Here is a 22475-nt window from a genome sequence, read left to right on the forward strand (position 1 = left end):
TTGCTTTATAACTCACGATTAAGGCTATTTCAGGGTAAACTCAGGTCACGATGGTCTGGACCATTCAGAGTGGTCGAAGTTTTCCCTTCAGGTGCTGTCGAGATTGCCACAGAAAAAGACTCTCATACATTTAGAGTCAATGGGCAGAGATTGAAACTATATGTGTGCATGAGCGAACCAAAGGAAGTGTCTGAGCTACACCTGACTGAATCACAGAGGTCGAGCGAGCATTAAATGCGCTCATCTGCGTCGTGTCGCGATGTTAAATCAGGCGCTGCGTGGGAGGCAACCCAAGAATGTGTTGTAAGTGTAAAGCATAAAAAAAAGTAAGTAGCAGGAACACGCCCAGACCGCGGTTCCAGCGTAACCACGGTCGGACCGCGGTTCCAGCGTAACCACGGTCGGACCGCGGTCAAGGACGCCCAGACCGCGGTCCCAGCGTAACCGTGGTAGGACCGCGGTCAAATACCCCCTCTGAAAGAGGTCTACCGCGGTCCCAGCGTAACCGTGGTAGGACCGCGGCAGACCAGCGCAGGCCAGGTAAGTGCAGAATTTATTTTTTTTCCTTTTTTTCCCCCCTTTTAATAAACCTAACCTCCCACTATTCCCCCAAACCCTTCTTTTCTTCAAACCACCCGCATCCCCCATCCCCTTCTCTCTTTCACACCATCTCCTATCCCTCAAACCCCCATTGTTGCCCCTCCTTTCTTCTCCATCTCTCTCTCTCCACAACCTATCCCTTCCATTTATCCTCAAGGTAAGCTTCTCTATTCTTTTCTCTTTCTTTTCCATAACTTAGTGTAATAAATAGTCTAAATTAGTTTCAATTACACCCTAGGTAGTGTTTTAGTGTAAATTTTTTATTTTTTTCTTTCTTTTCTTTCCTTTTCTCCATTATTTGCTTCTTTTGGACATAATTGAGGCTTAAATGGTTGGGTTTTCATTGTGCTTAACTTGGGGGAGATTTTTAGAATATTTGTAAGCCTAAACAAATTTTTTCGGGTGAATCTTGGTGGAGGGGCCTAAATGGCCGAAAATTAGGGTGTGTTGTAAAATTTTGGAGCACTTTGTGCCCTTCTTAGTTTGTGGTGGTGGTAGCATTTGACATGATTCACTTGTGGGAGATTGTGTGGGGTATTATATAGCGGAATTGTAGAATTAATAGTGGTGTGAGGGCAATAGTGGAGGTTGTCAACTTTGGGCACCTTACTAGTTGGGTATACTAGCATTGTTTGACAAAAGAAAAATGTTTGGTGCCATCAGGTGACGAAGTCTGAGTACCCATTCGACTGACACATGTTAGGATGCATCTCATTGTTACCCTGAATTGTCTGTAGGTAATATGACCCGAAAAAGGCGAAAGAGCTCGGCAAGACTTCCCAAATGCCAATATATGATGCCACCAGGTTCCAGTCACAGGAGGTAGAGGACGCGTTTCATGCTAAGGCCACCAAAAGCTTTATCCCTGAGATTCCTGTTGACAGGGCTGCCCTCCGTATAGAAAAAGCAGACATGTATGAGGAAGTCAGACGGAGGGATATGGAGTTCTTGTTTGATGAACCTGAGACGGCAAACCAGATGATAGTCCGGGAGTTCTACGCGAACTGCCCGAAAAATTTGTGCCGGTCTGTGATTGTGTGGGGCAGGGTGGTAGATGCCTCAAATCTGAAGATTCGCCAGGTCTTGCAGCTGCCCCAGTTCACTGGTGACATTGATCATTACCATGATGCCCAAGAGGTCACTTGGGACACTATGATTGAGATAATCTGCGCAGGGGGTCGACCAATCTGGCTACAGGAAAACATTACCCTTCACTCCAAGTCGTTCACACATGAGGCTAAGTGCTGGTTCACCATTATTTGCAGCCGGTTATTGCCGACGGGCAACACGACAGATGTGAACCACCTACGGGCTCTATTGGTGTGGTGCTTCATCACCAAGAAAGACTTTGATGTGGCGAGAATTATTGGAGATGAAATGATCCTTCGATCACCTCTGCTATCTAAGGGGTTTTACTTCCCCTCACTTGTGATGAGGTTGTGTCTGCTGGATGGTGTCCCCACCAATCCTACAGATGGAGCTTTGCCCGCAAAAACGGCATTCAGAGCTTCAAAGATCACAGTGGGCAGAGATGCACCCACAACCATTGAGCTTGATGATGAGGATGATGCCCCAAGACCCATGGCACCATCCAGGAGATCCTATGATGGAGCCGGATCCTCTCGGCGACCCCATACTGGGGCAGGGTTCTCTAGATCACAGTCCAGCCGACCCATGTTGCATTCTTTGGAGGAAGAGGTGGCAGATCTTCATTTCTCGGTGGATGGCCTGCATGTGTGTATGGATGCCATGTCTCAGCGGCAGGCTAGGTCTGAGAGCCGGATGATAGCTTGGTTCCGTGCTTTGGGGAGGGCTTGTCATGTAGATCCCAGCACCGTCTCTGACTTCGAGTGACGCTCAGGGAAGTCTTCTTACCCTTCTGCACTTTATTTGTGTTATGACATGAGGACATGCCATATTCTTTTTGTGTGGGGTGGGAGACTTGCTTTAGTGGTATATTGTTAGTGTACATATACATTGGTTGTAAAATAAATAAATGTAGAAGACTCTTCCTGAGGACGGACCACTTGGACAGTACTCTTGAGGGAAGTAGTCCATTTAGATTTTTTTTAATTTTCTTTTTTCTTTTTAGGTAGTGTAGTAATTTCTCCTTAGTTTTTCTTTTGACCACGGTTCTTTTCCAAGGGCTTTTCTTGAATCGGGTTAGGTAGATTTTTCTTTAATATTTTTAGGACCCTTAGGACTCTATTGGACCAAGATGTATGAAGGCAAGAATGCAACCCGTAATGTACACACCTGCAAATAACGAAAACGAACTTGAGGGTGCGACGTCTAGGCTCGTTTGTAGACTCGTAATTTTATGCCTTAATTCTGCACACCTTGTCTTTCTTGAACGCTCACGTGAGTGTGTTGACAAACTAATTCGGAATGAGTTACATGCCAAGTGTGTGTGAGATAATACTTGTATTCTGTGCTTGCATGCGATACCTAGAACTTGCCCTGTGTGTTTGCAAAGCGAAATAGAAGTTGTTTGGCCTTAGAGATGATTGAGGAAGTTCCTTGTGTAGCCTGTATAATTATGAATCCACTTGTACATATTGTCATAGCTAACCCCTTCGAGCCTGAAACCTGTTCTTTGATAACCTTACAACAACCTACATCCCTGTGTTTGAATAGTTTGACTGTTTGAACCTGTACCTCCTAGAAGCACTTGAATCGTTAAAGAGCATATAAAAGTCAAAGTGTGGGGTAGTAATGGAGTGGGAAAAGGAAAATCAGGAAAATACTTGAATGGTGAAATGGCTATGAAAAAAAAAGAGGCCAGTTACACCTAAAGAAAAGTGGGGGTAGCCTATGAAACAAGTGTGGAAGAATGATTGGGTTGAACATGGAAATTGGAATAAAGGGAACGATTGTATTAAAAGTGCTTAGGGATGTTAGTCACTATATCCAAATATATCCTAAATGTCCCTTAGCCTACATTATAACCAAATAAAGACCTCTTGATCTTGGACTGAACAGCTCGATTAGTAGAGTATTACACTAAGGGCAAGCTTATGGTGTATCTGTGTGGTATGTGAATGTTCTTTGCTGAGAGTGAGTGGATTCGTTCTATCTATAGTTCCTTGTTGATTGATTTTATGTGTGTGGAACTTCTCTCAGAAATGTGATGTGAGGGCATGCGACTTAGGAAGAAAAAGCAAGTTTTCACCTCTATTTAGAGTAACTAGAGTAAGCACGAGTGTGGCATGGCATTAGAGTCTTCATCTGAGGTGTGGCTGTTGCACTGCTTAGATTGTTCTTTCATAATGGCGGGTGTGACATAAACTGGGTAATGCATCGAACGATTAGGCCTAGAAGTGTGGTTCAACTTACTCGAGGACGAGCAAAGATTTAAGTGTGGGGTGTTAATAATAGGTGAATTAGACTATAATTAGGCCCTAAAGAACCACCTTCTTGTATAGTTTTTATGGTAAAAAGTGATAACAAAATGCTCTGATTAGTGTTTTTCATGCTTTGCAGGCTATATACAATAAAAGAAGTCTATGAAGTACTTCTGGGATCAATTACGGAGAAAAAGAGGCCAATCATACAATATCCTCTAAGTGCACCACGCGAAGGCAGCAAAACCAGAACTGGAGATGGACTACCGCGATCCCGGCGTAACCGCGGTCGGACCGCGGCAGAAGGCTGTTGCGGATTCTGAGAGGCTAGTTGGCCGCGGTCCTGGCGTAACCGCGGTAGGACTGCAATAGGAAACGGAAAATTGAGGGGCTGAAGTGCAAAACACGGAATTTTTAGCCCAAAACCCTATATTAAACAACAGAACTCGCCCAAGGGAGGCATGTAATATTTTAGAAAGTACTTTGACAAGAAAAACAAGTGTGAGAGATCACTCAAAACATCATATTTTCTTCTTCTCTTTATTTTTCTGCAATTTTGATCATGAATATTTTCATAGTTTATTTACCCATTGTCATGAGTAGCTAAATCCTTTGTCTAGGGTTTTGATGGAACCTATTGAAGGATGAACTTCTTGATTATGTTAATATAGTTTGCCAGTTTAATCTCTATTTGTTCAACTACGTGTTTGTTGTAGTTAATTGACAGGATCCTTAATTAGCTGTGCCTATTTAGTATGCATAACTCGAGAGATAGTGCATATTTAGGTAATTATTGAACAACATCACTCCCAAAGTATAAGAGAGATCTATAACTGCGGGTTTAAAGGTGGGATTAGGGATAACAAAGTCTTGGGTGCAATCTAAAGTGAACTGTAATAAACAAAGCCAACTAGCGTATCTCGGAAGAGTGCGTCTAGTAAATTATCGTGATTACTCGGGAGAGATTCACGGTAAAAAGAGTGTTCATGATTGATAGAGATGTGTTGGTAAATCTATATGAAACATAAACAGAAGGTATTCCATCAATAGGGGAAATCACTACCTTAGAACCTTCTCATTATAGTTCACAACTTAAGCATATTTAGTTTACAACTGTTTATTGACTTTCAATCTTAGTTATTAAATATACCATCAACTGTTATTCACAACGTTTGAGGAAGTTGATTCTAAAGAATTTAGTAAGTCCAACGAAAGTAATTGATAGATTAATTCTCTGTGGATTCGACTCTAGGCATAAATACTCAGGTTATATTTGCAACTTCCGCATTGTCCTTTTATAAGGCATAGTTGGGCGTGATCAATTACTGCAGATCTCGCATTTGCAAGGTCTGGCTTATATTTCCGATGCTCGATTTTGCGAGCCTCACTTTTGCGATCAAAAGATCGTGTTTACGAGCATGGGCCTGGGCTGAGTGACCTCGCATTTGCGAGAAAATGTTCGCTTTTGCGAAGTGTGGCCAACCGCTTTTGTGAATATCTTGGTCGCATTTGCGAAGCATTTGGGCGCCTATGAGATGGGGGACCTTCTGCATCCGTAAACAAAATATCACATTCGCGAATTCTGGGCAACTGATACACGTATCGTATTTTCGATCCGTTGTCGTAAATGCGGGTTCCGCAATTGCGCACAAGAGTTCACTATTGCGATACCTGCAGCTGGGTAAAAGAGGAAAAAAATGGGACTTAGCTCATTTTACACTATTTCTCAACCCTAAATACTCTAGAGGCGATTTTCTTGAGAGCTTTTCTTCCTAAAATCATTGGTAAGCAACTCCAATTCACTTTCTTTCATTTCCCATTACTTTTCATGAGTTTTTAATATCAAATCTGAAATTTTCATGGTAGAATTTATGAATTTTGTAAAATTAAGATTTAGACCTCAAATTAAGGTCGAATTTCAAAATAAATCACATAACCAGACTCGGGGATGAATGAATATTAAATTATAGTTCGGATCTTGGATTTTGACCAAGCAAACTCGAGGGTGATTTTTGTTGACTTTTTTCAATTTCATCAAAAATTGATTCTTTTTCATTTATGGGTAGTTTCTAAAGCTTATTATACATCTTTTGAACGATATTTGGCTAGATTTGGTTGGTTTGGAGGCTTGTTCGAAAGGAAAAGCCGTGGTGGATTGTTGAGTTGGTTACGCAAAGAGGTAAGTATCGTGTCCAACTTTGATTTGAGGGAATTAGGACTTGTTGGTCTATTTGTTATGTGAATTATGTGAGGAACGTTGTATATGCCAGGTGACGAGTGTATATGCACCATCATGGGCTAAAGCATGCGGGATTATGTTATTTACCTTTATGTCATCACTTATTCCATGTTATCTCTTGACATCACTCAATATCTGTTTACCTACTATGTGTTCCTAATTGTATTAATTGTATTGACTTATCTGCTTCATGTTTAACTTGCTTTCATTGACTTTTCATTACTTGTTCCACTTTACTATATTATTCTGATTTCTTTGCGTTCTTAGCTATTCTTGTATTGGTGATTAGTAGAGAATAATAAATACGAGGTGTTGGTTATACTCCGTTGTACTCTTAGTTCCTTAATGTTTCGTACGTTTCATTTCCCTTTCGTGTTGAGATTTTTGTTGTTGGTTGTGTTGAGTTATTTATGTTAATGAGTTGGCATTAGGATCGGGTTGTACGCCGCAACAATATTGAAATGAATTGATATTGGGATCGGGTTGCATACTGCAACAGAGTATGATGTGTTGTAACTGTTTGTAATTTTAGAGTTTATCTTGGTAATGTGATATGAGATTTGAGATCATGTTATTCTGGGGCCCTCTCGTAGTTGACCTTCGGGTCCGTTTTTATGAGTATACTGCTTTACATTCTATTTCTGTATTTTGTTATTACTATTTGTTCAGGTTTATTATGAGTGTCTTGTCATGACCTTGTCACTACTTTGTTGAGGTTAGGCTCGACATTTACAGAGTACATGAGCTCGATTGTACTTATGTTTTACTTTTGTTGTTCTTGTGCAGATTTCGGTGTTGGTCCTAGCAGCGTGTAGCGGACCAACATCGAGCAGTCGAATCCGAGTATATCATATAGTAGTTGAATTCAAGCAGTCTCCGCTATACACGGTTAGTACCAACACCGAAGGTCCCCCATCGTAAATGCGACATTTTTTTCGCAAATGCGAAAGGTCCGCCCATCGAAAATATGCCCAAATACTTCGCAAATGCGAAGCTGACAATAATTATCATTGGTCGGTAATGCGACCAAGATATTTGCAAAAGCGGCCGCCAACACTTCGCAAAAACGAACATTTTCCTCGCAAATGCGAGGTCACCCAGCCCAGGCCCATGCTCGCAAATGCGATCTCTTGATCGCAAAAGCGAGGCTTGCAAATGCGAGATCTGCAGTAATGTACCAGCAGTAGCAAACTATCCCAAGTTCATCCGATACTCACCCGAGCCCATCGGGCTCCAAAGCAAACATGCACACAAGTGTAATAACATCTTATCAGAATCATCAAAACACCGATCTGAGGTCGTTTACCAAGAATGTTGACCATGATCTACTCAAGTCCCATTTTAAGCCTAAAATTACTATTTCTTCCAATTTTTACGTAAAAAAAATTTCCAGAAAATGACACGGATCACGCACACAAATCGAGAAATATCAAATGAAGCTAATAGAGATTCCGAAACATGAAAATAAAGGCTAGTACTCAAAACGACCTATCGGATTGTCACAATTAGTTATATACCCTATTTAGTATTATTCGCATACATTGCAAACCACGGCATTAACAATATCATGATTTTTAATATATGGAAAAGCATATATACAGACGAAACTGCCCTTTAAAAACCTTTTTTCAAATCTTTTCCACCGCAAGTAGAGGGTATTTTTAAAATATTAACACCTACTCGGTTTTGTGGAAAAAATAATCATTTCGGAACAAATAAAAACTGCTAAAAATCAAATAAAAGGGAATGGGGGAGGTACAATTTATGCCATTTTGTAGATTTCTAGAACTATCTTGAGCAAACAATAACTCTAATAATTAGTGCAAACATACAAGTTTTGGTACAAATATTATTATTCTTATGAATAATGCAATCATGATTTCTTAATTTTCATCAAGAAAGGAAGCCGACTTAGTATGAATTATGAAATTACACTTTACTTTAAGGATATAACTTCAGTTACGTACATAATTGTTACTATTATAAAACACTAGTTTAAGATATGCACGTTGTGCGTGTATTTTTATCTCTATGAGAACAAATTTTTAAATTTTTTAATTAAATTTCTTATTGAATCATGAAATATATGTCAAGAAAAAAATTTAAGTCCCTAAAATTGATGATTCTTGATTTTATTTTACTACTCAATAAATGAAGAAACTTTGTTCGACATGAGTTCTTAGTCATCTCAGTCAATATATTTAACATAAAGTTTATTTAAGATTTATAATTTTATTACTTTAATTTTATAAGTTATGCATCCTTTTTAGTTTTAACAAGATCATATAACTTTGAAGATTTAGAATTATTATATTTATATTTTCAAAAAGTTATATATTCTTGTGTTAATTCTAAAAAGTCATAAACATGACATCATCTAACTAACATCAGACGTTAATACTATTCTCGAAGGAGTAAAAATATGAAATTCATGTAAAAATCAGAATTAGAGTTTATTTTTCAATCAATTCTAAGGGATTTAGTGTGAAAATTCTTGTGTTTGTATAATCAATTTTTATATTTTAGTTGGGACGTTTTAAAAGTTAGTCTAATTTAATTCAAAAAGAACATTATAATTGTTTTTAATATATTTTCATGAGAAAATTGCTACCAAAATAATTTTCTGATTTTTTGTAACCAATATTTTTATTTTGTCATGTTTATTAGCGTGCTCATAATTAAACGGCCAAATTAAAAAACCAAAATTGGCATTCCTAATTTTCTCCTAGCAATGTATGTGCACGTAGTATAGAACATACTACTCCATTCAAATTTGGTTTCAGCCTCATTCAACGTAACTCTCTAAAAAAATATTTAAAAAAAGTTGTGTAAGACTATAAATATTTAATTAGAATTAAAAGCTAAACTGGTAATAACATGGACCGTCGTGTGAACAACCATGGTTATATTTTTTCGATCTATATAAAATAACTTTTTAATTGATTTTAATGTCATCAATATTCATATTTTCTACTTCTTCTCGTACCCTCTAAAGCCAGCCGTTCACTTCTCCTTACCGGAGCAGTTGGGTTTCTCCTCTGTATGTGCCTGAACCATCTGAGCCCCGCTTCCCGCCTCTTGTCATCAATGGGAACCACGTCTGCATTCTCCCCAATATCAGCATTCTTAATCTTGTGCCTGCACATTCACCTCAACATCCTCATTTCTGTTACATTCATCTTTTGGAAGTGTGAGTTCTTAACAGACCAACACTCAACCCCATACATCATGACCGGTCTAACCGCTTCTCTATAATATTTATTTAATACAAAAATATTATCAAATGTCTCCCGTAATACCAAAGTTTATATTTAAACTCATACTTGATATTTGCACCAATAAATGAATGTATTTGCATAAAAATATTTACTCTCATCGTTTCAATTTATGTGAATCCATTTTAAATAACACATATAAAAAAAAAAACTTTTGAAATTTATGATTTTAAGTAAAGTATAACATTTGTGTGGCTATAACTTTCTTTAAACTTGTGGTGTTAAATATTTTTAAATTTATAAAATAATCATTATTTTTTAAACATGCTAATAAGAAAATAAATTCACATAAAATAGAATAAAAAGAGTATAAAATAAACCTCTCCTAAGTGATATTATTATTTTAATTTGTAGCTTGTTCAAATATTTGGTTTAAGGGGGGGGGCAAATAATTTTTCTTAGCATGTTTTAATATCCAAGGGTCAAAGTATGCTTAAGTAGGTAATAACCACTAGTCCTAAGGTCTAGAGAAAGAACAAGAAGGAAAGTGACCTTATCTGTACTTAGCTGCACAAATTACTCCAAAGTAGGAATTGCAATAAGCAAAATGGCTGAAAGCTGCAGTCAGTCAAGTACTTTTGCTTTTGTTCTTCTCATTTACTTGCCTCTTTCCTCTCCCATATTTGACTATAAAACACGCTATTGTTCCCTGTTGATGCTCCTACTAAAACACCAAAATCGTGCCAAGGACAGAGTTGTTTGACAAACCAATTAATGCTTTCCTATTTCAATGAAAGCATCCTACTTCCTTACTATTTCCTTTCAGTGAAAATATGCAGTATTTGAACTACTCGACACTGTTAAAGATTTGGTGGGGTTGAGGGATTTGGTCTATAGGACAGAGATATCATCCTCTCACGTTAACTGCCATTCCCAGCTTTGCTTATTTTTGTTTTGACTATTCCTATTTTAGCTAACACACAATACCTGTACCATATAATATCACTATCTCTTTCAAAAAGTAACCAGCTGCATGCTCTTTTCCTTTCTCTCAAGTCTGAACTGAACAAACAGGAGGATGTCTTTGCCCGTAGTTGATGCTGGACAAGGTCCTCCTTTTTCTCTTGTAGAGTTTGCATTGGAAAAAGTCTTTCTGGTTTCATTTTGAAACTTGCTTTTTGGTTTGACTTCTGTAAGAAAAACAACAGCGCCTCAATATTTAGGAGTTGATCCAAGATTTTCCATTAATCTTCTATGTTTATCAAAATTGAACACTTTTTATCTTTTACATTCGTCAAAGTTGAGCACTTTTAATCTCCCATTATATTTAATTAATACACACAAGCACAACAATAGTTATCTTATGCTGAATTAGCTCATTAAGAAACACATGAACTGCTTCAAAGAACCATTGAGGCGCATTTCTTATGATTCATTTCTTCCCAGTTGTATCGTAAGAAAAACCTTAGTCCAGCAAATTCAACCAACCATACGCTTCCCTTTACTTAATATTTTATGAAATAGCGAATGAATCAATTTTTATATCTTTTTTGAACCTTCACTAGCATCATTTTTTGTCGAGATCCTAAAGTTAGCATTTTTCTTTAAAAATATGAATTAAGAGAAATAAATCCGGAAGAAATCCATTCCAATAGTTTTTTCAGTTCAAACTCTCATGTGCTTCTCACAAGTCGTTTCCGTCAAAAGATTACTTCGGCCAGATTTTCGTCACCCAGTATGCTCAAGCCTTTGCTCGCATTTGGATATAGATTTAACCGAAACTTAAAAAAAAAATTAAATTTGTGTTAAAAAAAATAATTTTTTAAAATTAAAATTATATTTGAACATGCATTTTGTTTGAATTTTTTTTTTGAAATTTTGTGAGTTCGAGAAAAATTGTCATCATAGGAACTTCCCTAAACCAGATTTCGGGAAGTTAAAAAAAATTAAAAAACTGATCATATTCCATGAACAAACAATATTTTTTAAAAGAAAAAATTGAAAAAAAGTTGTCAAAATCTATGACTAAATGGGAGCTATATCTAAAAGAGTACTACAACAACATAACCAATATTATACCACGAGAGAGGGTAGTGTATACGCAAACCTATACCCTATATCTAAAGGACTTTTAAATTAATTCCCTAACACAAGTAATTTTGTCAATTCCTCACTTTCGAAAAACAGCGTGCGTTAATGGTTTGACCGACTTTTTCTTGCACTTTGAATTATTTTCAAATAAATCATACTGTAAATATTCAAATGCCAGTTGCAAACTCCGCTACTAAGAGGAACGAAGGATCTCAAGTGTCCGTGGAAATGAAACTATGTACGACTTTATAATCAGTTAACAATTCTTTTCCTCTGCTATGAAACTCCATTTGGAAAAGGGTTGACATAGCCTAAATTCTGGTTAGATTATCACATATGCAAGCTTTTCCAAGACTGCTATTTGAAAATTTTCTGAATGACGATTGTCAAAAATATCAAGTAAATTAAAGTCACTAAGCAGTTATCTTAGTTACACCCGAAACATGATTCCAACAAGCAATAAAAGAAAAACAAACTCAAAAAACCTATGACAATAGATTCTGGTACTATGGCTTCAAAAAAAACTGAAGAAAAGGATCTTAAGGAAAGTCAGGGGAAGCTTAATGTCCTGGAAGTGCCAGAAATACCTCTCAAGCCGCTGTCTGTCATCTCAGATTCTCGATGAAGCTACTCATTTCTGAGAACATTCCAAAACCAAACTCCATAGTTCATTGATGCTGTAGTAAAACGTAAGCGAAATTCAGCTTAGTTAGTTTTCTTTTCGTCTTCTTTCAGTGCTAAAGTTTCTGAACTACTAGAAGCTTGATCCGTATCCTCCCCAGCGAAACCAAACTCATTGACTCGTTTCTTATCCACTGGATAAACCCATCTCTGATATAGGTATATTAAAAATATAAGATCTGCATGGCAAAGACAGATGAAGCATTAATAACCCAATTGGATGAAAGCTAATGCATATAATAGAACCACACAAATGACCACAAAAATTAGTGGCTCAACTATATCAATTAGGCTGAAGACAAATGTAAAAGGAACAGTAGCATCCAGGCAATGTCTGCTTACTGCTCCTTTGGTTTTCACAAAAAACAGTATTACAAAATGGTCAACTGAATCCAACATATAAGCTGCTACAATCAAATAACCAAGGTCATCGTTTATAATGGTTAAAGATTGCTCGAGCTTCTGTTAAGATGTCTATAGCAACCAGTATTGAAGTCTCAACAGTGAGAACACAGACTTAGCATCTTAAAAGATGTTCTTATCTAGCTGGTCACTTGATTAACCAAGAAAGTCCCAAGACCTTGGCGTTGGTGTCGTAATAGAGAGGTCAAAGACGGTCAATGAAACTCTCAAAAGAGTCTGTATTATGTTCTATGGCTTTGAGTTTATGAAACAACATTACAATTCAAAGTAACAGGCAAAACTGGCTTGGATTCCAACGGTCAGAGGAGAAAGGCCGCTACTTAACCAAATAAAAACAACCGATCAACTACAAAGAATATTATTTCAAAAACTTACCATCACGGAACACAGACAGGCGATGTAGCAATGGCATTTTTATTACAAATGCAAACAAATCATCAATAATGGTATTGAGAAATTTGTAAGTCATCTGCCTCCAAGGTAAATGAGCAACAGACTTCAGCTTATAATTGATGAACAACTGGGGACACATCATAACAAAACCTGCAACAATAAGAGTAGAAAATAATAAATTACCAAGAAGCAAAGTGATAGGAGTATATGCTATCAGAAGTCCTTGCTTTAAATGTTTTTAAGAGTACATGCTTCTAGAAAGTGTGAACTGTGCACTTATGGAAATTGTACTATCAGTTGCAAGATGATCTGAAAATGTTTATCACATTGTTCAACTGATGCGAGGCTTTGAACTACATTACTGAGATCCTAAATACCTAAAGATAAAAGATGAAAAGACCAATAGAAACTTACCGAACATATAGACGCAGCTTGTCATGGATGAGAGGATCCACGAGTACCAACTCTTGTGACGTTCATACATTAGAGAGTATATGGAAAAGCACACGACAAGGAAGAACAACACATAGGACAAATACTTCATGGCAAGATCATCATATTCTTTCGTCTTATTTCCAGCATACGATTCCCGATCTCGGAACCTCAACATAGGTATTCTACCAGATCTGTCAATCTAGAAATCAAGGACAATTAACAATAGAACTGTTGGCGGTTTGAATTTATGCTTAATCAATCACAGTATGTAAAAAGAAGGTAGCAACAATGAAGAAGACATTAAGAAGTTTGAATTCTCAATTTCTAATCTCCAATTTAGTTATAGTATTCTACCCCCTAAGCAACTCACATCTTCCAAGTACATCAAACTAAACTAAGCGAGAACCACACAAGAAGCAATCATATAAGATAAGTAGCCCGATCATGATGACATAAGGAACAGTAAATCTCTCTCTCTCTCTCTCTTTATATATATATATATAAAGAGAGAGAGAGAGGGGGGTTTGCTAACCTACTACATAGTTCTAGTAGGATAGCAATGCACGCACATTTGATTTGTCTTAAATACCTTATTAGCACACTGACAAAACATTAATAGGAGGGGCTTTACTGTCTTTTTACCAAAATCTAAACATGGTTGTCCTTTTCCTTTCTCTTTTCTGTGTCTCCCTCGTCAATGGTGACTGCCCAAAATAACAAACATAAAATTGGGAAATAAATTAAAGACAAACAATAGTTTCTCTTTTCAGAACCATTTGGCTGACGGGAATATCTTTTTATTGTTCTTTCCTGCTCTTTTAGAACCACTAGTTTTAACGCCAACCTCCGTGGAAGTGTTATTGGAGGAATTGTTATTGGGCTTTGAGGTATTCAAATCAGATTTGAAATTAACATTTTTGATGTTTTGAAGAAGCTGAGGAAGAGCAAAGCTTGTGGAGTGGAACTGATATGAGATTGGAATTGGAGATGTCGGATAATGGGTCTCTTTCTTGTTCAAGGATTTAGAGTTGTTTGGGTATTTCTTTGAGTAGCCACATCAATCTTCTCTCTTTTCCGCTTTCGCCGTAAACGACAGCGAGAAGTAAAAAGAACAAGAGGGGAGAATATATCTGGGTTTAAGATTTGATATAAAGACAAAAAAGCCCCTAATCATTATGCTTGTTTAATTTGTTGTCAGGGGCATTTAAGGCAAACCAAATCTGCGTACATTGCTAACCTACTACAACCATGTTAGTAGGCTCCTGTGTGTGTGTGTGTGTGTGTGTGTGTGTGTGTGTGTGTTTCTCCTGATTACTAGTCAATGAACATAGTAAATAAGAAAATATTTCGGAGGACTGAGATGCTCAATAAGATTACCGAAAAAAAGGGCAGGAAATATCAATAAAATTTTGCCTTGAACTTCCAATCACTCTAACTGTCTAAAGCAAATAGAGGAATGAACTAACGGCCAAGCACCAACATGAAATTAGAAGACTTTATTACAATGACGCCAAATGACAATTAAAGAACTGAACAAAAATTCATCTCTATTATTAGTGATCATACCTCAATGTGCATCGCCTTCCCTATTTTCCAGAACTCTATACAACAACCAATACCAGAACTTGCAAGTATCATCCATGAAGTATCATTATCAAGCAAGTACAGGAAGACAATGAGCTGGCAAATAAAGTTCACTATGACTGATTTTGCAGACAACCCTTCCATGGATTTGTTTTTATTCCAAAATTGAATATCTGCAAGGAAAGAAAACATATTTATTCTGAATCCGATCTACTGCACGCTTCCTGTCATTTCCTAGGAAGGCCCAAATGCTCAAAGCAAAATTATATTTACCATTCTTGAACGCCAAGAAGTCAAATACTGAATGCAGTAGTGAGACCATCATGGTCACTCCCAAAAGGTATGGATTTCCTTCCAAAAAAACTCTCTGGAAAAAGTGCAATAAATCACGTGACAAACACATATATAATAGTTGAATTGTGTGACAATAATGTATGTTGATAAAATTTCACACCATGACCACAATGATCTAAAGCAGGACTCTATACGTTAGTTTTAACTTTTGGAGTTGGAAATTTTATAGATATTTACTGGACGCAGACATGCAAATTGGTACTAATAAAAGAAAGAAGTATAACAAAGTAAATTCAGATAGAAAAAAAGTATGCATATTCTAGGTAATAAACAGAATATACACAGATAATGTACTTTTCCTGGTTTTCCAATTTTTGCAACATCTAGTATATTCTTGAGTAGGGGTGTACATGGACCAGGTTGGTTCGGTTTTTATCAAAACCAAACCAAACCAACTATATCGGTTTGGATTGGTTCGGTTTTGTCGAATTTTTCGGATTTTTCGGGTTTTTTGTTACTTAAATATTATTTCAATCTTACTTTGTTAAATTTTTGATAAGTAAATATATGTTTAGTAAAAATATAAAAATTTGACAAAAATTATCTATTAAAATATTTTGTGAGAGAATTTTCTTAGTAACATATATTAGTTATTTTTTTAGTCGTCTGATAATAATGTTTCGTTGATGTACACTTTCAAGGTTAACCGAATTTAGTAATTAAACATAAAAATTAAAATGATACCTAAATAATAATAATAATAATAATCACTTTACATTCGAAAAAGATATAACAATTCAGTAGATCTTAACATATGATACGAATATGGAAGAAGAAAGAGATTGACGCATTTCAATAACACTTGATGAGAATAATAGGTTAATAAATATGGAGCACTTCATATACTATTAAATATTATATCCCGCAAGATAATCCCAAATATTTCTAGATATTTTTTAAAGAAAACTCTATATAAAATCTTAAAAGTATATATAAAAATTACATATCTATATGTAGGCTTGGTTTGGATTTTTTACTCAATACCAAGCCAAATCAAACCAAACCTAATCGGGTTTTTTAGTCGGTTTGGTTTGACTTTTCGGTTTGGTGCGGTTTCCCGGTTCGGTTTGTACACCCCTATTCTTGAGCATTGTGGTGTCTGTATAATATTTACATTTATCTACACACTTTTCAGGCTCAACTACAAATCACTTGCATCTGGATATTTCATGTGCAAAAATGCTATGCCAATGCATACATAGTACCCCAGGAAAAAAGAAGTAAACTATACCTTTAGTTCATCAGACTCCCCCTCGAGCATGCTACCATAACTACGATGAACCTGGAAGGATTGGTCAATCTGCAGGAATAGCTGCCATTTTGTCATGCTCATGGGGCTCACCTCTAAATGCAGAGGCACCTCAGTTACTGATTCATTGAGAGCTATTAATTTATCCCTAAGTAACCAAAACTCATTGAAGAAAACGGTCGGATAGTAGTTTCCTGTTGTGGATTCGATATTCATATCTAACAAGTCAGGTAAAGGAATTCAACTGTGGGAAAATATCTTTTGCTAACAAGAAGAACAGATGAAAGATGCCAACTCACACAGAAATAAAATAGCAAAGAGAAGATAGGATTTAGCATGAAGGTAATCATAAACTTGCGTGAAACAAGTTTACCAATTTCTTCCACAAGTTTAATCGAGCTGCTTCTTGCGTACTGCAGAAGTATCTAATATTGCAGCTTATTTAGCACAGTACAGTGTGTAAAAGGAACCCACAAGAAGAATAAGACACATAGGCCATAAAACCAAGGATACAAGGAGCAACAATAGGTGGAATCGCATTTCCAGTGTATCTGCAAAAAGGAAAAGAGCAAAGAGTGGAAAAAGAAAGAAGAAAAAGAACTGAATGTTAGAATGTATACATTAGAAGGAAATACAGTTAAACAGATCAGAAAGAGAGGCAAGTATGCATACCTTGTAAAATCATCGACCAAGTTGATTGTAACATTAGGTTTCCAATATGAAATCCACTCAACAGGAGCATCCTCCTTATCATCTTGTGCTTCTTGAACTGCCTGAGAAAACTGCTCATCATACCTCATGATCATATGGAATTAAAACCTTATATGGTGACGAAAGGAACGATAACTCATATAGGAGCAAACAAAATTTATTACACCACAATGTGAAATAGTCAAAACAGTCATTATGCTGGCTCGGGAGTTGATGTCATCATGTGAAATAGTCAGAAAGATTATTCTGTTGGGTGGGATCCGAAGTTAAGAATCTAGAGGGTATATTTGAGGAAAACTGAGATAGGGAAAAAATTACTCAGGCATTAAATGCAGAAACTAAAGATTTGATGCTTAAGCCATAAAACAAGCCCACAGATACTGCATACGCACACACTCCAACTATAAAAAACACAGGTGTACCTCAGGAATGGTAAGACCCTCATTTGAGTCCTCAGAATTTTTTAAAAGGCTCTTCTTCTTGTCTGCTTTAGATTTGGGCAAATATTTCACAACAGCTGAGTTCACAGAAACAGTACATTAGAATTAGGTACTTAAGGAATTCCACCTTCTACCACCATAGGTAAGGACAAAAACTTCACAGATAATATGATCTTACAATATGTCTGACCAAAAGCAGCCAATGGCTGATACTCGGGATCATTTGGATCGGGTGAATACCCAGAACGTGCAAAGAAAACATGAGCATATAGACTCCCATTATGCTTCACTGCCTGAGGAAAAATCATAGGCAACCAAGTAAAGATGAGTACTGTGCCACAATAAAAGTGCAAAACAGGAAATGCACATGCATTCAAAAGCAAAAGACAGTATCCTGAATCAATTTTTTCTTCTAATTGAATAAGACACTTCAAAAGGCAGTTAATGGTACCTCGGATGGATTATACTTCAAAGAAATAGACCTGGTACTTTCTGGTCCCCAAACTGCATATGGTATATTTGTCTCATGCCAAATAAGTGCACCTTCACTGCCAAAGTCACTGAATTTTTCTTGTTCGGAAAGATAGAACCACATGTCCTATAAAAAGGCCATGCCAGAAAGTTTCAAGTTGACCATAATTGTAGTTAAATAAGACATGATGTATTCACAAAGCACTTATAGGAAATACCTGAAATTAATCCTGTAACCCCCCCCCCCCCCCCAAAAAAAAAAAACCCTCCTATTCCTCAATCCTCTACTGCATTAAAATTTTCTCAATTGCTTTATTTTCATTGCATAATGACAGACTTTTCAGTTTTTATAAAGTTTATGTTATTTTATTAGCAAATGGATAAAACGGAATAGCATTATGTAGGTACATAAGTTTGCTATTATCTGTGAATGACACTATTTGAACTTCTTTTATGCGGTAAACGCCAAGCGCCCTAAAGCCACTCCCTTCCTAAGCCAGCATTGGTTTTTCCCACTCTGCGCACTCCCAGCCTCTTGGTTGTAAACGGAATGTTCTTACCACTCGAGCAAATCATTTTGCCAATGATGCTAGTTCAATGTTTAAAGAAACAGTAGTGGATAACAGCTTGCTATAGGATCCCCAGTGATAAAATACAACCACAAGACAAGAATCTATTTCTCTCTCCCTCTTTTCTATCATTCTCTACTTAAGTCTTTTCTTTAGGCATGGGCGAAGAGGGGGATTACTGAGGTAGCAAACTCATAAGAATTTCACGGGACAAGTTCATATCAATCGCAATTGCAAACAAAACAAGTACTTGTCCTCGATCTTTTTTATATAATCAAAAAATCCCCAAGGACAGTTGATGCACGGTACGAAACTCAGTATATAATGGGCTTGTCCTCTACCGTCTCCACTTAAATACCAGGATTTTGCAAGTGGCGTGGTTCAAACTTTACTTGTCCTTTGATCTTACAGAATTATATCCATCAATTAAAATATCTTTTGCCGTGAATCATTTTTCACATTGGGCAAAAAGCACAGCTTAGCAGCAACTCCATTATTTCGCACATCACATCCAAGTTTGCACATCACTCGATTCCCTAACTCCGTTTCCCAGGAAATAGTGTTACCATTGAAACAACAAAAGTTGTCCACTCTATTTGCATCAAACTTCAGCTAAATATCCATACGCAAAATTAGGAAAATAAATGGTTGAAGATTGAAAAATACAAAGAATATTTGAAGTTGAAGTCGGAAAAAGGGTATTTGAAAGTTGGAAGTTGGGTATTAAACATGAATTTCAGTTGGGGAAAAAAAAAGGTGAAGTTTTATAAGTGCAAATCATATTTCACTTGAAGTACTCCTCAAACCAGTTTTACAAACTTCAAAATCTATAGTTCGAGTTGAAATTGAAATTCACCAAATTGTAAAACAAACACTGGTTTGATTTCTTCTTTTTTCAAAAATTCCAAATGTTATCTATGGACAAACAGCAAAGGTCTGTGTGGAGTACACTGGGTATGCTGTTGATGTTGTTGGTGGTGGACAAACCCATCTACGGGAATACCCTGGGTATGTTGGTGGTGGTGGACAAACAGCAAGTTACATGCAGAAAGGAGAAAGAAACTATCTTTCTACGTTCAGCTGTTGCTCAAAACTTAAAAATCAATCAGTTTCAGATTCACTGTTGTGTGCTCCAATTATCCCATTCGAAATCCATCAAGCAATTTCTTTTTATAACAAATTTGTTCACAATGTGACAGCAGCGGAGCTAGCTTGTGGCAAGGGGTTCAATTAACTGCGCACACTCCGAACCGACTACTACTATTTTCTAAATCCGCCTCTACTGTGAACTGTTAAACACCCATATTTACATGACCAGGTCACCTATTAGGTAATTATCAGTAAATAACCTAGTATCACAGTTACAATTATACAATCAGATGAATACTAGTAAGTAGAAATAGTATTCAAAGAGAGAGAGAGAGAGAGAGAGAGAGAGGGAAGGAGGACGGACCAAAGGTTCGCCTTTGTGGAAGAGATTGGAGATCTGGAGATTAGGAGCAGACGGATCGGAGGAGATTGGCTTTTTCGGCGAGAAAAACTTGGAAGCGAAGTACCAGAAAACCGCTACTCTTATTATCCCCGTCAGCATCTGTCCAACTCCTCCCTGCTGCCGCTGCTGCTGCGCAGGGGCCGGCTGTTCTCCTCCGCCACCTTCAATAACCGGCGGCGCCATTGCTGTGTCTTTACGCTACAATAATCTCTTGCCGACGGCGAAAAGTATCGCGAGAAGTAAAGACTGAAAAAAGAGTGAGCGCGTGGTTTATATATACATATAAATATCAGGGCGATTGGAACAAGAAGATATTTCTTTAGCCGAAAGGGAAAGGGGTTTCCGAGGAGTGTCTTTGTTGGGACTTACGAGCGGCCACGACTGTTAGCAAATAGGACAGTGACACATCGGAATCTTTTACTAGTTGGAGTCTTTTACTAGTTGGAATATTACACACAATTTCAATCCATACACATACATTCTCCTTCATAACTTTGCAAATCTATAGCCTATAAGCCTAGTTCCAATATTTTTTCCCACAACTAATTGTTGCGGCCAATACTACTGCCTCCATGATATTCAGCATTCATATATTTGAGGAGAAGTGTGGAATTGATAGCATTTTCTCTTTGTGACTTTGGTGGTTTCAATTAAATAGTAACTAAACATATATTTAAATTTAAACGAAGAAGAATTCAATTAAACAATTAGTAAGACATATATTTAAATATAAATTGATAAAAAATAATTTTGCTGCTTTTTTGCTTTGTCAATGGTAAAATAGGCCGCTATTCCTTCTTATATACATATCATCACCAGATTATAGTTCTTTGCTTTTTTTCTTTAATGGCACCATTAGTAGAATTTAACCTAAAATAGAAATAAGTTAAAAATGAGTAAAGGAGGTTGTACAACACGAGAAAAAGGTTAAAACAAAAAAAAATCATTTTCACTTTTATACATTCGTATACACGGGTATATACAATTAAAATTATACACGTAAACACATTTACACAATGTATATACATGTATTTATAATGTTTAGATGATGTTCTACATTTAATAATTGTGTATAATTAACGATTATACACGTTTACAAAGAAAATACCTTTTAGGCACTACTAGACCTTACTTTCAACGCTAAAATTACCATAGAAGAAGAAGAATGATACACTAAAATTCTTTAATCAGTCAAATTTCAAATTTGAGAAACTTGAGCTTTAAGAATGAAGTTTTCTGATTGTATACACTGAAATGAAAGAGAATACCAAATGCAGTAGGAAGTTTGCGGCAAATTGTCAAATTCGTCACCCAAGGATTCAAATATTTGTCAAAGATGCAGCTTCGCGCTTGGAGTTAAAGTGGATAGAAGAGATATAAAAACCTTAGTGGGCTATGGGCTATGAAGCAATTTGATCTTTAATGTTGATAAGGTATTTTATTTGATTTTAAATATATAACTTTCTTCGTAAAAGCATAAAAATTATCATGTTTCTTTTATATTTTTAACTTGATTGCGCAGGAAATGTTACAAGAAGAATTGGTGCAAAAGCAATAAGGCTTCAAGAAAAAGAAAGCAAGTTACGAAAAAAATATGAACTTGTATAAACTTCATCTACCGCAACAAAGTGTCCACTATCAGATCCAAGAATAAAAGAATCTTTCACAATCAAAACGAGTAGCTATAACCAAGCCAACTTGTTATGGTTTGGTTATAAAAGCATACTTCGGCGAATGAAGAAAGCAGTTGGGGAAAGGAGAGCTCGGCAGACAATTGAATTCATTTCAGAGCTTTTCCTTTTCATTTCAATCAGTTGTTCAGTTTTTTTTTTTGCCCAATCATTACTGTGGCTTTTGTTTCTAGTTCCTAACAAAGTTTAGCTTTGAAAATTATTCTATATCCTACTTTTAATTAAATAGGGTAAATTATTTTTTCTGAATATTTCTTTCTATTTTCTTATCTAATGGACAAGAATATTTTTGTTGCAGTACTAGCTCCAATATGGAGTAATCCCATGTGTTGGGAGGATGACAGATTTTAATATTTTTATATAATAGTAGATATTATTCCTTAATTTCACATGCTTGAGTTGAAGCTTTCGATTCAAATTTTATCTGCTTTATAGTTAGTTGTTATTTGATTTGTTAACATCTATCTATTTCGTACTACATATTAACTTATTG

General features: G+C 36.4%; 1 protein-coding gene across 1 annotated transcript; it reads right to left on the reverse strand.

The window, feature by feature from the left end:
- Window positions 1-11872: 11872 nt before the first annotated feature.
- LOC107802894 (uncharacterized) lies at window positions 11873-20697 on the reverse strand. Its single transcript, XM_075225506.1, has 12 exons — window positions 20253-20697; window positions 18211-18357; window positions 17938-18052; window positions 17742-17836; window positions 17281-17381; window positions 17122-17159; window positions 16591-16826; window positions 15279-15372; window positions 14988-15178; window positions 13401-13620; window positions 12969-13136; window positions 11873-12349 (listed from the first exon to the last, which is right to left on the reverse strand). The coding sequence occupies exons 1-12, from the start codon at window positions 20472-20474 to the stop codon at window positions 12195-12197; spliced, it is 1782 nt and encodes a 593-aa protein (XP_075081607.1). The 5' UTR covers window positions 20475-20697; the 3' UTR covers window positions 11873-12194.
- Between the last annotated feature and the right edge of the window lie 1778 nt (window positions 20698-22475).

The sequence above is a fragment of the Nicotiana tabacum genome, chromosome 11, assembly GCF_000715075.1.
Source record: "Nicotiana tabacum cultivar K326 chromosome 11, ASM71507v2, whole genome shotgun sequence".
NCBI classification, from domain to species: Eukaryota; Viridiplantae; Streptophyta; class Magnoliopsida; order Solanales; family Solanaceae; genus Nicotiana; species Nicotiana tabacum.

Bases quoted from the DNA above. Each gene is read 5' to 3' on its own strand.
- LOC107802894 (XM_075225506.1), bottom strand. From the start codon at position 20,474: ATGGCGCCGCCGGTTATTGAAGGTGGCGGAGGAGAACAGCCGGCCCCT. The intron at 18,358-20,252 runs GTCCGTCCTCCT...GCCTTTTTATAG, and splicing joins TCCACAAAGGCGAACCTTTG to GACATGTGGTTCTATCTTTC. The intron at 16,827-17,121 runs GTATCCTTGGTT...CTGACTTGTTAG, and splicing joins TCCACCTATTGTTGCTCCTT to ATATGAATATCGAATCCACA.